Source organism: Elgaria multicarinata, chromosome 15 (assembly GCF_023053635.1).
Source record: "Elgaria multicarinata webbii isolate HBS135686 ecotype San Diego chromosome 15, rElgMul1.1.pri, whole genome shotgun sequence".
Lineage (NCBI taxonomy): Eukaryota > Metazoa > Chordata > Lepidosauria > Squamata > Anguidae > Elgaria > Elgaria multicarinata.
This window is the reverse complement of record NC_086185.1, coordinates 26,069,592-26,082,294: the sequence shown is the minus strand read 5'-3', so window position 1 is coordinate 26,082,294 and position 12,703 is coordinate 26,069,592. Positions and strand designations below refer to the sequence as shown.

At 45.7% G+C, this 12,703-nt stretch overlaps 1 protein-coding gene across 1 annotated transcript; it reads right to left on the bottom strand.

Annotated features, from left to right (window-relative positions):
* Positions 1 to 963: 963 nt before the first annotated feature.
* Positions 964 to 11,720, bottom strand: LOC134409200 (protein FAM162A-like). Its single transcript, XM_063141808.1, has 4 exons — positions 11,457 to 11,720; positions 8,815 to 8,920; positions 3,110 to 3,218; positions 964 to 1,529 (listed from the first exon to the last, which is right to left on the bottom strand). The coding sequence occupies exons 1-4, from the start codon at positions 11,617 to 11,619 to the stop codon at positions 1,422 to 1,424; spliced, it is 486 nt and encodes a 161-aa protein (XP_062997878.1). The 5' UTR covers positions 11,620 to 11,720; the 3' UTR covers positions 964 to 1,421.
* Positions 11,721 to 12,703: the final 983 nt, after the last annotated feature.

Genomic DNA, 12,703 nt, shown 5'->3' with positions numbered 1-12,703 from the left:
ACTAAGAGTACAGGAGCCCCCTGCCAGGGAAAAAAAGTTTTGTCCAGCTATTATGGAAGGGATAGAACTTATAGAATCATAGAATAGCAGAGTTGGAAGGGGCCTACAAGGCCATCGAGTCCAACCCCCTGCTCAATGCAGAAATCCACCCTAAAGCATCCCTGACAGATGGTTGTCCAGCTGCCTCTTGAAGGCCTCTAGTGTGGGAGAGCCCACAACCTCCCTAGGTAACTGGTTCCATTGTCATACTGCTCTAACAGTCAGGACGTTTTTCCTGATGTCCAGCCGGAATCTGGCTTCCTGTAACTTGAGCCCATTATTCTGTGTCCTGCACTCTGGGAGGATCGAGAAGAGATCCTGGCCCTCCTCTGTGTGACAACCTTTTCAAGTATTTGAAGAGTGCTGTCCTGTCTCCCCTCAATCTTCTCTTCTCCAGGCTATACATGCCCAGTTCTTTCAGTCTCTCCTCACAGGGCTTTGTTTCCAGACTCCTGAACATCCTGGTTGCCCTCCTCTGAACACGGTCCAGCTTGTTTGCGTCCTTCTTCCATTATGGAGCCCAGAAGTGGAAGCAATACTCTAGATGAGGCCTAACCAGACCCAAATAGAGAGGAACCAATACTTGTCATTTGTGTGGCTGCATCTCCCACACACTCTCTAGCCCATGGTCCTGTGTGCTTGCTCATGTATCCCTACCCATCTCTTTCTCCCCACATGGTTTCTTGAAAAGAAGTGGCCAGGACTGCAAGCCTATGGAATCTCTTTCAGCCCAGGGGCTGAAAAAACTGTACAGTGAAGGGTCAGAGTTGATCCCTGGGATGAAAGATCCCCAACCCAGCTATGAATGGATTTCCTCCCAGGTAAGAGTGCATCAAATCACAACCCCCAAATCCTACAAAAATCCAAAGAGTCTATAACAAAACCTGCATGTCTTACAGCAAAAATCAAACACATTTGCACCCATTTTACAGACTGTCATCATTTATTATATACAGAGGAATGAACGTTATTAACTAATTATTTGTGAGTGTATGGAGAGGGTAGAGTTGGGCATAGATGGACAATGCAAAGACGTGCAGAGTGATGTTTGATCTTGTAATGTTCCACAGGCTGATTATTTGCCTCCAAATTTCAAGGTTGGTTATCCTGACATCAGCAGCTGTCACTTGGGTCCATAGGTTCTCCATCGGCCAACTCAGGTCTGGAACAGAACAACATTTTCAGTGGCCAGCCAGGTTAAGGACACTTTCAAATGAAATACTGAAGCCTTGAGAACTGCTACCTTCTGGGCTTCGCTAGTTTCTCCAGATAGACAATAGCAAGCATAAGGTTGACACCTGAGTCTCAAGGTTGAAGGAGCAAAGGTTTGTTCACACCACACATGTATCACTCGTCGCCTGCAAGGATTCTCATTGTCGTGGTCATTCCATTTTTGCAGCTGTGGATTCCCGTTCCTTCTCTCTCTCGATTCTCCACTGAGCTTTCTTCTCTAGATTAATCTTTAACAACGACTCTTCTCTTTTAGCGGCCTTTGAAAATGCATAACATGAATTAAGTGCTAGATCAATGCCTGGATATGTGAGGGGGAGGGGTCTGTCTTAGCTCGGGGGGAGGAGCTGTAGCTCAAAGGGGAAAGGACATAGCTCAGAGGTAGAACACATGCTTTGCATGCAGAAAGCCACAGGTTCAATCCCCGGCTTCTCCAGGTAGGGCTGGAAAATTCTGACCGGAAACCCTGGAGAGCCACTGTTGTCAGTCAGTGTTGACAGTACTGGGCTTGATGGACCAAGGGTCTGACTCAGTATAAGGCAGCTTCCTATGTCCCTAGATAAGTGCCTGGCTGTGACAATGGACTGGATGAGGGCTAATTAACAGACGCTCAATCCAGACAAGACCAAGATGCTGTTAGTGGGAGCTGTAGGCCAAAACATCTGGATGTTTTGGCCTACAACTTCTGATTGGATGGAGGATGCTCAACCTGTTTTGGATAGGGTTGTATGCCTCCTGAAAGTGCAGGTTCATAGCTTGGGGGTTCTCCTGGAGCCATCTTTGTCATTTGAGGCACAGGTGGCCTGAGTGCCTTCTACCAATTTTAGGGTGACCCTCTGAAAAGGAGGACAGGGCTCCTGTATCTTTAACAGTTGCCTAGAAAAGGGAATTTCAGCAGGTGTCATTTGTATATATGGGGAACCTGGTGAAATTCCCTCTTCATCACAACAGTTAAAGCTGCAGGAGCTATACTAGAGTGACCAGATTTAAAAGAGGGCAGGGCACCTGCAGCTTTAACTGTTGTGATGAAGAGGGAATTTCACCAGATCCTCCATATATACCAATGACACCTGCTGAAATTTCCTTTTCAGTACAACTGTTAAAAATACAGGAGCCCTGTCCTCCTTTTCATTTGGTCACCCTACCAATTTTGGCCTGGCTATGTTCCTATCTGGACAGGGATAATCTGGCTTCAGACGTCTATGTTCTAGGAACCTCCAAGTTAGATTACTGCAATGAGTCAGAAGTTCCAGCTTGTGCATTACGCAGTGGCCAGCTTGATAACAGAGACAAGAAGGTGTGAACATACAACACCCATTCTGGCCCATGAAGGAGCTACTCGCTGAACCCAATTCAAGGTGTTGGTTTTGATCTATAAAGCTTTACATGGTTTGGGACTGCAATACCTGATGGAGTGCTGCTCCTGGCATGAACCTATTCAGAAACTACAATTGTCATCTAAATCCCTCTTCCAATTGCCTCCTTGGAGGGAGGATCAGAAGGTCAAGGGACAGGGCCTTCTTGGGGGTGCCCCCCAATTGAGGAATTATCTCCCCAGCGAGGCCTGCTTGTTATCAACATTGTTATCTTTTCAGCACCAGGTTAAGACTTTGTTCCGCTTTCAGTCTCCTTCCCTGGCTCCTCCCCTCAGCCTGCTCTTCTGACTCCTCCCCTTACCTTCTTCCCCTGACTCCTCCCATTAGTCTGCTTTTCTGTCTCCTCCCCTTAGCTTCCTCCCCCGGGTCCCCCCATCAGCATGCTATGGGCTCTGTCCCCAAACCTTTCCCAGGTTGCAGAATTGTTTTCTTGGCCTGAGAAATAAATCCGGACAAGCTCTTACCTGTTTGCCAGAGATGACCATGGCCACGCATCCGAGCAAAGTCAATGCGATCATGATGTAGCATATTCGGATCCGCAACTTGTTTTGAGCAGTCTTGAGCACCTCAACTCTGCAGAACGATAGAATCATGACAGAAAAATGTAGAGTCGTGAGCTACAGCAGGGGAGGGCAACTTGTGCTCCTCCAGATGTTTTGGCTTACAACTCCCGTCAGCCTTAGCCAGTGTATCTAATGGTGAGGGTTGATGGGAGTTGTAGGCCCAAACATCTGGAGGGCCACATGTTGCTCTCCCCTGGGCTTCAGGTGTAGCATCTCCTTTGGTAAACCACTCCGAGATGATGATGACTCAGGACCAATTCCCAGTCCCCAGCATCTCCACTTGAAGAAGCAGGTGATGGGAACCACTTCTGATAGAGTAAAAGAGGTGCATGCTGGGTTAGATGGACCAGTGGGGTGACTTATGAAGACAACTTCATTAGAGCAGCAAACCATATGCAAAAAAAAAAAAAGTCTTGGCACGCACATCTGGAGGGCCACACATTCCCTATCTCTGTGCTAAAGGGCCCGTTTCTTTGTCAGGAGGACATGCTGGAGACTTCAAGTGCTTCAAACTTCTTTGTAATATCGCTTTATTTTTTTACAAATAGACCAGTTGAATAGGAGGAGGCAAGAGGTCAGGCGAGCAGCCTGAAAGCAAATAGCTTGTAATTTTCATGACTTCCTTGGGCTGCTTCATGCCAGGCAGCTGAAAAAACACAGGATCTCTCCATTCTTCCCTCCTTCGCTGGCTCTCTTCCAACTGCCAAGCTACAGTTGTGCATGTACAGTCAACGTGTGCCCAACGCCTAGTAGGCACCAGCCATCAAAAGCCATCCATATTCATCTAGCTATCAGTGCCCATTAAAGAAAGCATCAGCTGTTAAGCAAAGCAGAACTTCTCTGCAATTCGCCCAATATACTAACAATTTCCATTGCATTCCCATTACAAGAAAGCTATCAAGTGCTGTCACATGACAACTGTTAGAGAACAAATATTGAACAAATATTGAACAAATATTCCAGATAATGCTGTCTATCGGATTCTGATGCATTTTGCATGTAATGCCAAACCAGCCTTCCCCCACCTGGCCTCTGGATGTTTTGGACTTCAACTCCCAGCATTCCTGAGCATTGACCATGTGCGCTAAGGATGATGGCAGTTGAAATCCAAAACATCTAAAGGGGACTGGGATGTGAAAATCTGCACCGAAACGTAGTTTTAGGGCTCTGTGCACAAGCAGCTGTGAGATTCAGGCTTATACCCTCTCCTTCCCCCCTTTCCTGTAGCACAGCTGCAAGGAGATTGGCAGAATGCACTTCTGTTTCCAACATTTAGGGCCTCTCCACACCCAGCAAAAATCCCGCAGCCTTACTGGGGCTTTGTCTTCTGGAGTCTTTGCAGGTTTAACAATCGGCAAAATACACACCCACGCCCCTGGTTTTGCTAGTTCCTTCCCATATTTATTTATTCATTCATTCATTCATTCATTCATTCATTCATTCATTATATTTATATACTGCCCCACAGCCGAAGCTCTCTGGGTGGTTTAGAACAGTTAAAAATGGTAAACATTAAAAAGTATACAAAATTTTAAAACCCATCAGAAACATAAAAACAACAGTCTAAAAACAACAGTATCCATTTTAAAAACAACAATTCTTGGGTCCATTAAAAACAAACTTAACATTGTTAAATGCTGTTAAAATGCCTGGGAGAAGAGAAAAGTCTTGACCTGGCGCCAAAAAGATAACAATGTTGGCGCCAGGCGAACCTCATCGGGGAGATCATTCCACAGTTGGGGGGGCCACCACTGAGAAGGCCATATCGCCAGCAGGTAGGGCTGTTTTATAGTGTGTTTTCTATTTATAACTGTATTTTCAGGGTTTTATAAAATGACAGATTCCCACCTGAAAACAGCGTGAAAGGCATTGGAAGTTGATGACCCACAAACTTCCGTGGGCAACTAATTATGAGCATGCAATAAATTGCTTGTGTGGAGATGCTCTTAAACCAACTTGAGTTCCCCATTTTGTTTGAACTCAGGGGAACCCTGTGTTTAATGTAAACCATGGTTTGTTTAAATAAGCCAAGTTCAAAGTTAACGAACAAGAGTTTAACCTAGGGTGACCCTATGAAAAGTTGGACAGGGCTCCTGTATCTTTAACACTTGTATTGAAAAGGGAATTTCAGCAGGTGTCATTTGTATATATGGAGAACCTGGTGAAATTCCCTCTTCATCACAACAGTTAAAGCTGCAGCTGCCCTGCCCTCTTTTAAATCTGGTCACTCTAGTATAGCTCCTGTAGCTTTAACTGTTGTGACGAAGAGGGAATTTCACCAGGTTCTCCATATATACAAATGACACCTGCAGAAATTCCCTTTTCTATGCAACTGTTAAAGATATAGGAGCCCTGTCCTCCTTTTCATAGGGTCACCCTAGTTTAACCGAGCTAGAGTTCTCCAAGTTTGGAGATAATAGGGAAGTCTGGTTAGTTTAAAAGAGGAAGTGAATGACTCCCAATATCCTTGTAGCTGTGCTGGAGAAGGAGAATAGGAGAGAGAGAACACACATGAGCCCAAATCTCAAACCAGTTAATTCCACATAAAGCTAAACTGTGACTTAGCATGACATGCAAAAGAAGCCATGGACTTCAAATATGGAACTTTTGGTAGATATTGATTACCAAAATTTTCAGGGAGGGATCTTAAGGACAATTTGGGAAGGCAAAGAAAACATTTCAATCGTCTTCCCCTGCCCCTTAGCTATGGAGCATTGTGATGAAAGAAATCCTCATCTTGGCTTGTCGGAGAAGTTGGGTTCTATACACATTTGCTTTACAAAGCTCCCCTCCAAAGCAGGGGGGAATAAATTAATGTTTCCAAATCGGTTTGGTTTATTTTGGGGCAGAGATAATGATCAACGCCCACACACTTCACTTCCTATATCACACAGCTCTGGTGAAGTTTCTCCAGAGGAAGGTTGCTTGTCACTTAAATGTATTTTGGGTGACATGGGAAATAATGGTTGTGTAGGCGTATCGGAGGTGGGGGGAGACTTGGGCTTTAGTTCTGTGTGATTGGAGACAGAGTAGTTAAGGCGGCAGTCCTATGTACACTTACCTGGGAGTCTACTTCTGAGTAGACTTGTATAGGATTGTGCTATAAGAGCTAAAGACTAGGGATGTGCTCCGCTTCTAATCGGACTGGCGAATTAGAAGCAGAGCGGGGTGCTTCGCCTCCCCTTAAGGCGGAGGTGAAGAGGATTGGGGGGCCGGCGGAGCGTGGCGAAGAGGATCGAGGTGAAGGCGGATCCTTTGCCTCGATCCGGAGCTCCGCCGGAAAGGTAAGTGGGTTTACCGGGCCCTGCCGCTGTCCAGCGGCAGGGCCCGGTAAAACCCCCTCCTCTCCCTTACCTGCCTCCGTCCACAGTCCCTCGGCTTCTTCAATTGAGCCCGCGGTTCAACCAGGAAGTCTAGGCCGCACGGCCCAGACTTCCTGGCTGAACCGGGGGCTCAATTGAAGAAGCCGACGGACTGCGGACGAAGGCAGGTAAGGCCCCCCTCCCCCTTGGTCCCTTACCAGGCTCTGCCGTCACCGCTGCACGGGCGGCGACGGCGGCAGAGCCCGGTAACCCCCCCCGCCCTCCTCTCCTGGCCTTACCTGGCACCACTCCCCTCCACTGTGGAGCTCCGATTCGGAGCCGGAGCTCCGCAGCGAAGAGGAGCGGAGTATGAGCGGAGCGGCGCGGAGCGGGCCGATGCGAAATTTTTGGATCGGCCCGCGGGTCGATGGGGGGTCCGTGCACACCCCTACTAAAGACGTAAAAGCCTTAATGGTCCACAATCTACACATGCTCTGTCCTTTTGTCTTAACGTCATCTCTGGTTAAACAGGTTTTAAAGGCTTTTAAACCCCCGGAAAACCCCCGCACCTTACCGTGGCTTTTATCTTCGCAGTCTTCCACCATCATGACAAGCTCCTTCACATGCAACCATGTGATTTGTTCCATTTCAGAAAGGCCCCGTTATGTTTTAATGAGACAGTGCCATCTAATGGCAAAGAGAGGCTGCAATATCCGGATAATACCACATTATCTCTGGTTTTTTTAAAAGGCACAATTTCCAGGGGATAGTGCAGGAGACATCATGACTGTTGACATCATTGTCTAATGGACCCACAAACCTCTGTGAGTGGCAAACATGAGTGTGCTATAAATAGCTTGTTTAGCGAAGCTCTTTGTCCTGCTCCACACACCCCCAGTCATTCCCCAAAGCGAAATTGGGAGGAGGGCATTTTGGGTCAGCCTTAGTTTTAACAGACATGATAGTGGAGCAAAAGACATGAATTTGCACAGAATGGGCAGCTGTGTTCCTATCATACTGATTAAACTGGGTTGGCTCCAGAATTAGAGCAGATCAATAAAATCATTTTAGCTAGTTATCATTAACTTGTCCCATTGTTTTCAATGGGTCTATTCTAAATATGATTAAGTCCGGATGCAGCCCAACAGTTAGGATTGAAATGTCTGATATGATATGTTGCCTGAATGAATTGTTATTGCTATTTTTCTCTCTTTCTCTCTTTTCTCTCTTTTCTCTCATTCTCTCTTACTGTCAATGATGTTACGCTTACTCCGGTCAAGGAAGCTCGTAGCCTTGGCTTTATCTTCGACTCCTCGCTCTCCTTTATTCCTCATATTGAGGCAGTAGCTAAATCTTGTCGATTTTTCCTGTATAATATTGCCAGGATTCGATCATTTTTGTCTGTCTCTTCTGCCAAGACGCTTGTTCATGCACTGGTTATTTCACGGTTGGACTACTGCAACCTTCTTCTCTCTGGCCTTCCTTCTTCTCACATCAGTCCGTTGGTTTCTGTTCACCACTCTGCCGCAAAGATCATCTTCTTGGCTCGCCGCTCCGACCATGTTACTCCGCTTCTGAAATCTCTTCATTGGCTTCCAATTCACTTCAGAATCCAATATAAACTTCTCCTGTTAACCTTCAAAGCTTTTCACGGTCTAGCTCCTTCCTATCTCTCCTCTCTCATCTCACACTATTGCCCCGCTCGTGCTCTTCGCTCCTCTAATGCCATGTTTCTCGCCTGCCCAAGGGCCTCTACTTCCCTTGCTCGGCTTCGTCCATTTTCGTCTGCTGCCCCTTACGCCTGGAACGCTCTTCCAGAACATTTGAGAACTACAAGTTCAACCGCAGCTTTTAAAGCTCAACTAAAAACTTTTCTTTTCCTAAAGCTTTTAAAACTTGATGTTGTGCAGACTTCTACTGTTACTTTCTACTGTTAGTCTTTCCCTACCCTGTGCCTGCTTACCCTTCCCTGTACCTGTTTGCATTCTCTTCCCCTCCTTATTGTTTTACTATGATTTTATTAGATTGTAAGCCTATGCGGCAGGGTCTTGCTATTTACTGTTTTACTCTGTACAGCACCATGTACATTGATGGTGCTATATAAATAAATAAATAATAATAATAATAATAATAATAATAATAATAATAATAATATTTTTGTGTGTATTGTGGGTTGTTTGGAGTGTAATTGCCCATAGAAAATCAGCAGATAGGTTAAAATCTAATCTATCACCAATTCCAGCTTTGTCGATCTTCCATCTTCCTTTTAAGGAGACCGTAATAAATAAGTAGTAAAGTACTTACGACAAGAGTGCTGGGATGTCCTCTTCTTTTTTAAACCGCCCTGTCCACAGCAGTATCTTTTTGTCAAACTCAGTAGGTCTTTTCTCATTTCGGAATGTGCCATGACCTTTAAAATATAATCGAAGGTCAAGAGCATGTGCTCCAGATGGCTCCCATTGAGGGGCACTTTTCATGTTCCACCTGAGTTACAGGGTTGGTTTTGAGCATCTCAGTTAAACTCCAAATGAGACAATCTCCTTGGAGCGTCCTTTGGGAGGCAGGTGGAGTGCCAAGGACATTTCAAGGTGACCTGACTTTTTCTCCCCAATCAACTTTATTAAAGCATGGTGGAAGTTTGTCTCCATCCTGATAATATTTTTTTAAAACAAAATAAAAAATAAAAACGAAAACTCATCCCAGGTGGAAATGGCAAATGTCTCATCTCCCTGTAGTAATTCCCTTTACTGAAATCAATAACGCGCGCAGTTCTCCGAACAACCTTTGCAAAGAAAATAGTCTCTAAATGATTTATAGTTTTGTGGGCAGAAAGCCCCACGGATAAATTGCCAAGCCTGGAAGTTATAACAATGTTGCAACCCCACGGTACATACTTCAAGAAACAGATTATCTCAAAGGAGAGGGTCCCCCCCTCCTTTCTTCCTTTCTGCTCCAGAAGACTAATTTTTGCAAGAAAACAAAAGACAGTTAAAAGAAAAATGCACACCTGTGCCTCTCACGACCTCCACTTTTTAGGGTTTGGGTGCGAGTGTAATAATTAGAACCTGTATTAACACAGGAGGCTATAGTGTATTGGAATGTGCTGTGGTTTGAATCCTGGCTTCAACCCAGAAGCCTATAGGTGACTCTGATCCAGTTGCTAACTCTGTTTGCTTAAACTACCTCACAGGGTTGTTGGAAGGATAGAATGGGGAGGGCTGAAACATGCCATCCACTGCTCCTTGGAAGAAATGGAGGATAGAAATGCAACAGATATAGTAATGAAAATGAATGTGTGTCTATCTGCCCATCCCCATAGCTCCAGAACTGTGAAGCCTAGACACATGGAAATGGCATGTATACTAAGGGGACCATAGGGATGCATACCTCAGGGTTATTTCATTTTTTTAGATTAACCTGAATTAATTTTAATGTGTCCATGTGTTTAAGGCCTGCAGCAGCATCTTTGGTCACCAGGTGGCAGACTTTCCTAACCTGCACATAGCTTTGCCTTGAGACAGTTTGAAGCCAGCGCGGAGGGGACAACCATGTACCTCTGTCCTCAGGATGGAGTGGGCAGATGCTCCCTTAAGGGGCTATGGTAGGGTGACCAAATGAAAAGGAGGACAGGGCTCCTGTATTTTTAACAGTTGTACTGAAAAGGAAATTTCAGCAGGTGTCATTGGTATATATGGAGAACCTGCTGAAAGTCCCTCTTCATCACAACAGTTAAAGCTGCAGGTGCCTTGCCCTCTTCTAAATCTGGTCACTCTAGTATAGCTCCTACAGCTTTAACTGCTGTGATGAAGAGGGCATTTCACCAGGTTCCCCATATATACAAATGACACCTGCTGAAATACCCTTTTCTAGGCAACTGTTAAAGATACAGGAGCCCTGTCCTCCTTTTCATATGGTCACCCTAGGCTATGGGGATGCACCATGCAGGGGCTATGACTAGGGTGCCAGTGGGCCTGGGTTCACTCAAATGGGATGGGGATAATGAGTCCAATTCTGACAGTTGTGGAATTTCCCTGGAAGACTTTGTTGTGCCAGACAAAGATCTAGTCCAACCCATGCTGATCTGGGTCTGTTCACTAGTAAATAATACCATAACCAATGTCTGCATATGTGTGTGAGATGAAGAGAGACACTCCAGAACAAGGACCTTCTAGAAGGTATAAAGCTGCTCTGTACTAGGCCTACTTAGCCTGGTACTTTTTCATCTAGCTGGCTGCAAATCTTGGGGAAATGGGCTTTCACAAACCAGCAATTGGTTTGACGTTGCTTGGGATGTAACCTGGATCCTTCTGCATGCAAAGCGGGTGCTCTGTCATTGAGCTATGGACAATTGACCTTGGGAAGCCTACTCCAACCCGGTACCCTTCCGATAGGCTGTCCAATTATGCAACATCAAAAAGGAGGAAATGCATCACCAAAAAAGAGGACACCAATTTGTATGACACCTGCACATGCACATTTGGAAAGAAGAGCTAGTATTCAAATAGAAATACAAGACATCTCAACACAGTGGAGAGACTGATCAAGGGGCCGGCCTGCCTGTTGCTAAGCCTGCTGCTCACTATTCATGGGCAACTCCAAGGCCCATGCTCTGTCTTCTCTTCAAACTGGATTTTGACTGAACACTGCTCTTCAAATAGAGGACACTTTGAAGCAGAGAACTATCCTCTGCCAGCTCTTCAAAACAGAGGACTGTCCTCTGTACAAATAGGACACCTGGTCACCCTACTTTCAGATATTTTGGACGACATCTCCCATCATCCCTGGCCACTGGCTGTGCTGCCTAGGACTCATATGACCTGGAGGCCAAGTTGGGGAAGGTGTTTCTAGGATTTTCCTACAATTAACTATGCCACCTCTCATTTAGCTCATTTCCCGTCCTAGAGGAAAGCATCCTTAAACCAGAGCTCAAAGCTGCTCTTACCCACCTGAAAATGCTCTTTGAGAAGCAGCCTTGCTATTCACGCAGACTTTTCCTTTGGAGGAAGGTGCTCTCCTTGCCTGGGTTAATATCGTGTAGGGGTTCCTTGGCAGAGCTCCCAGGCTCCATGTTGTGGTGAGGCACCTGTGGCCGACCAACCTGGTAAACATCGTTGCACCCTGGCTATCCCTGTAGTCACCCGAGAGTTCTTAGTTGGGCAGAGGATTCAGCTGCAACTGAGTCGGTTGGCTGAAAGAGACCAATATGAAAGACGCCCCTCCTTCCAAGGTGACTCAACGAGAAGATACGGCCCTGGGCCCATAAATGGAGCCAGCTTCCTGTAGAAAGGCCTATAGAGATAGTGTTAGCATGAACTTTCCCCCAGTGGGATCCACTGAGTCACTGTGACTACAGTAAAACCTACTTCCTTCATTTTTTTATTTTTTATTTTTGGCCATGCAGTCTAAGGGTGAAGAAAGACAAAATAATCGCAGAGCAGAGGAACTGGTTTGGAAGCACCTCGGAAGCATTCAATTGCACCTTTGCTCTCTGGAGCTGAGCACCAATAAACCCCCAACCAAACAGTGCTGCAAGCTTGCAGCAAAAGCTAGCTGTGAGTAGCGTCGATTGGCTAGTACTCGTGACGTTACCAGGATACATAGAATCATAGAACAGTAGAGTTGGAAGGGACCTATAAGGCCATTGAGTCCAACCCCCTGCTCAATGCAGGAATCCACCTTAAAGCATACCTCACAGATGGTTGTCCAGCTGCCTCTTGAATGCCTCTAGAGTGGGAGAGCCCACCACCTCCCTAGGTCATTGGTTCCATTGTCCTACTGCTCTAACAGTCAGGAAGTTTTTCCTGATGTCCAGCTGGAATCTGACTTCCTATAACATGAGCCCATTATTCCATGTCCTGCACTCTGGGATGATTGTGAAGAGATCCTGGCCCTCCTGTGTGTGTCAACCTTCATCTCACATCAGTCTCTTTGGAGGGGTTTTGCGACTTTAAAAAGAAAAGTTTCTTTGGAAATAAGGGGAAGTATTCTAAGTAAATAAATACATAGCATAAGTAAATAAATGCAGACAGGCCCCTTTAAATTTGATTTTAAAAAGGTGAGTGTTTTGAAGCATATGATGGCAAACCCAGCATTTAACTTGATACATGTGGTGTCATGCAAACTGTGAAGCCAGGAAGAAGTTTGACTCACAAGGTAGCTGATCTGGAAATTCTCCTTAAACGTTAATGTTTAG

What these genes read in the sequence shown, in the direction of transcription:
- LOC134409200 (XM_063141808.1), bottom strand. Translation starts at nt 11,619, where the DNA reads ATGTTTACCAGGTTGGTCGGCCACAGGTGCCTCACCACAACATGGAGC. An exon ending in TTCTCAAAGAGCATTTTCAG is followed by an intron (nt 8,921 to 11,456) that starts GTGGGTAAGAGC and finishes TATATTTTAAAG; the next exon opens with GTCATGGCACATTCCGAAAT. An exon ending in TGGTCATCTCTGGCAAACAG is followed by an intron (nt 1,530 to 3,109) that starts GTAAGAGCTTGT and finishes GCATTTTCAAAG; the next exon opens with GCCGCTAAAAGAGAAGAGTC.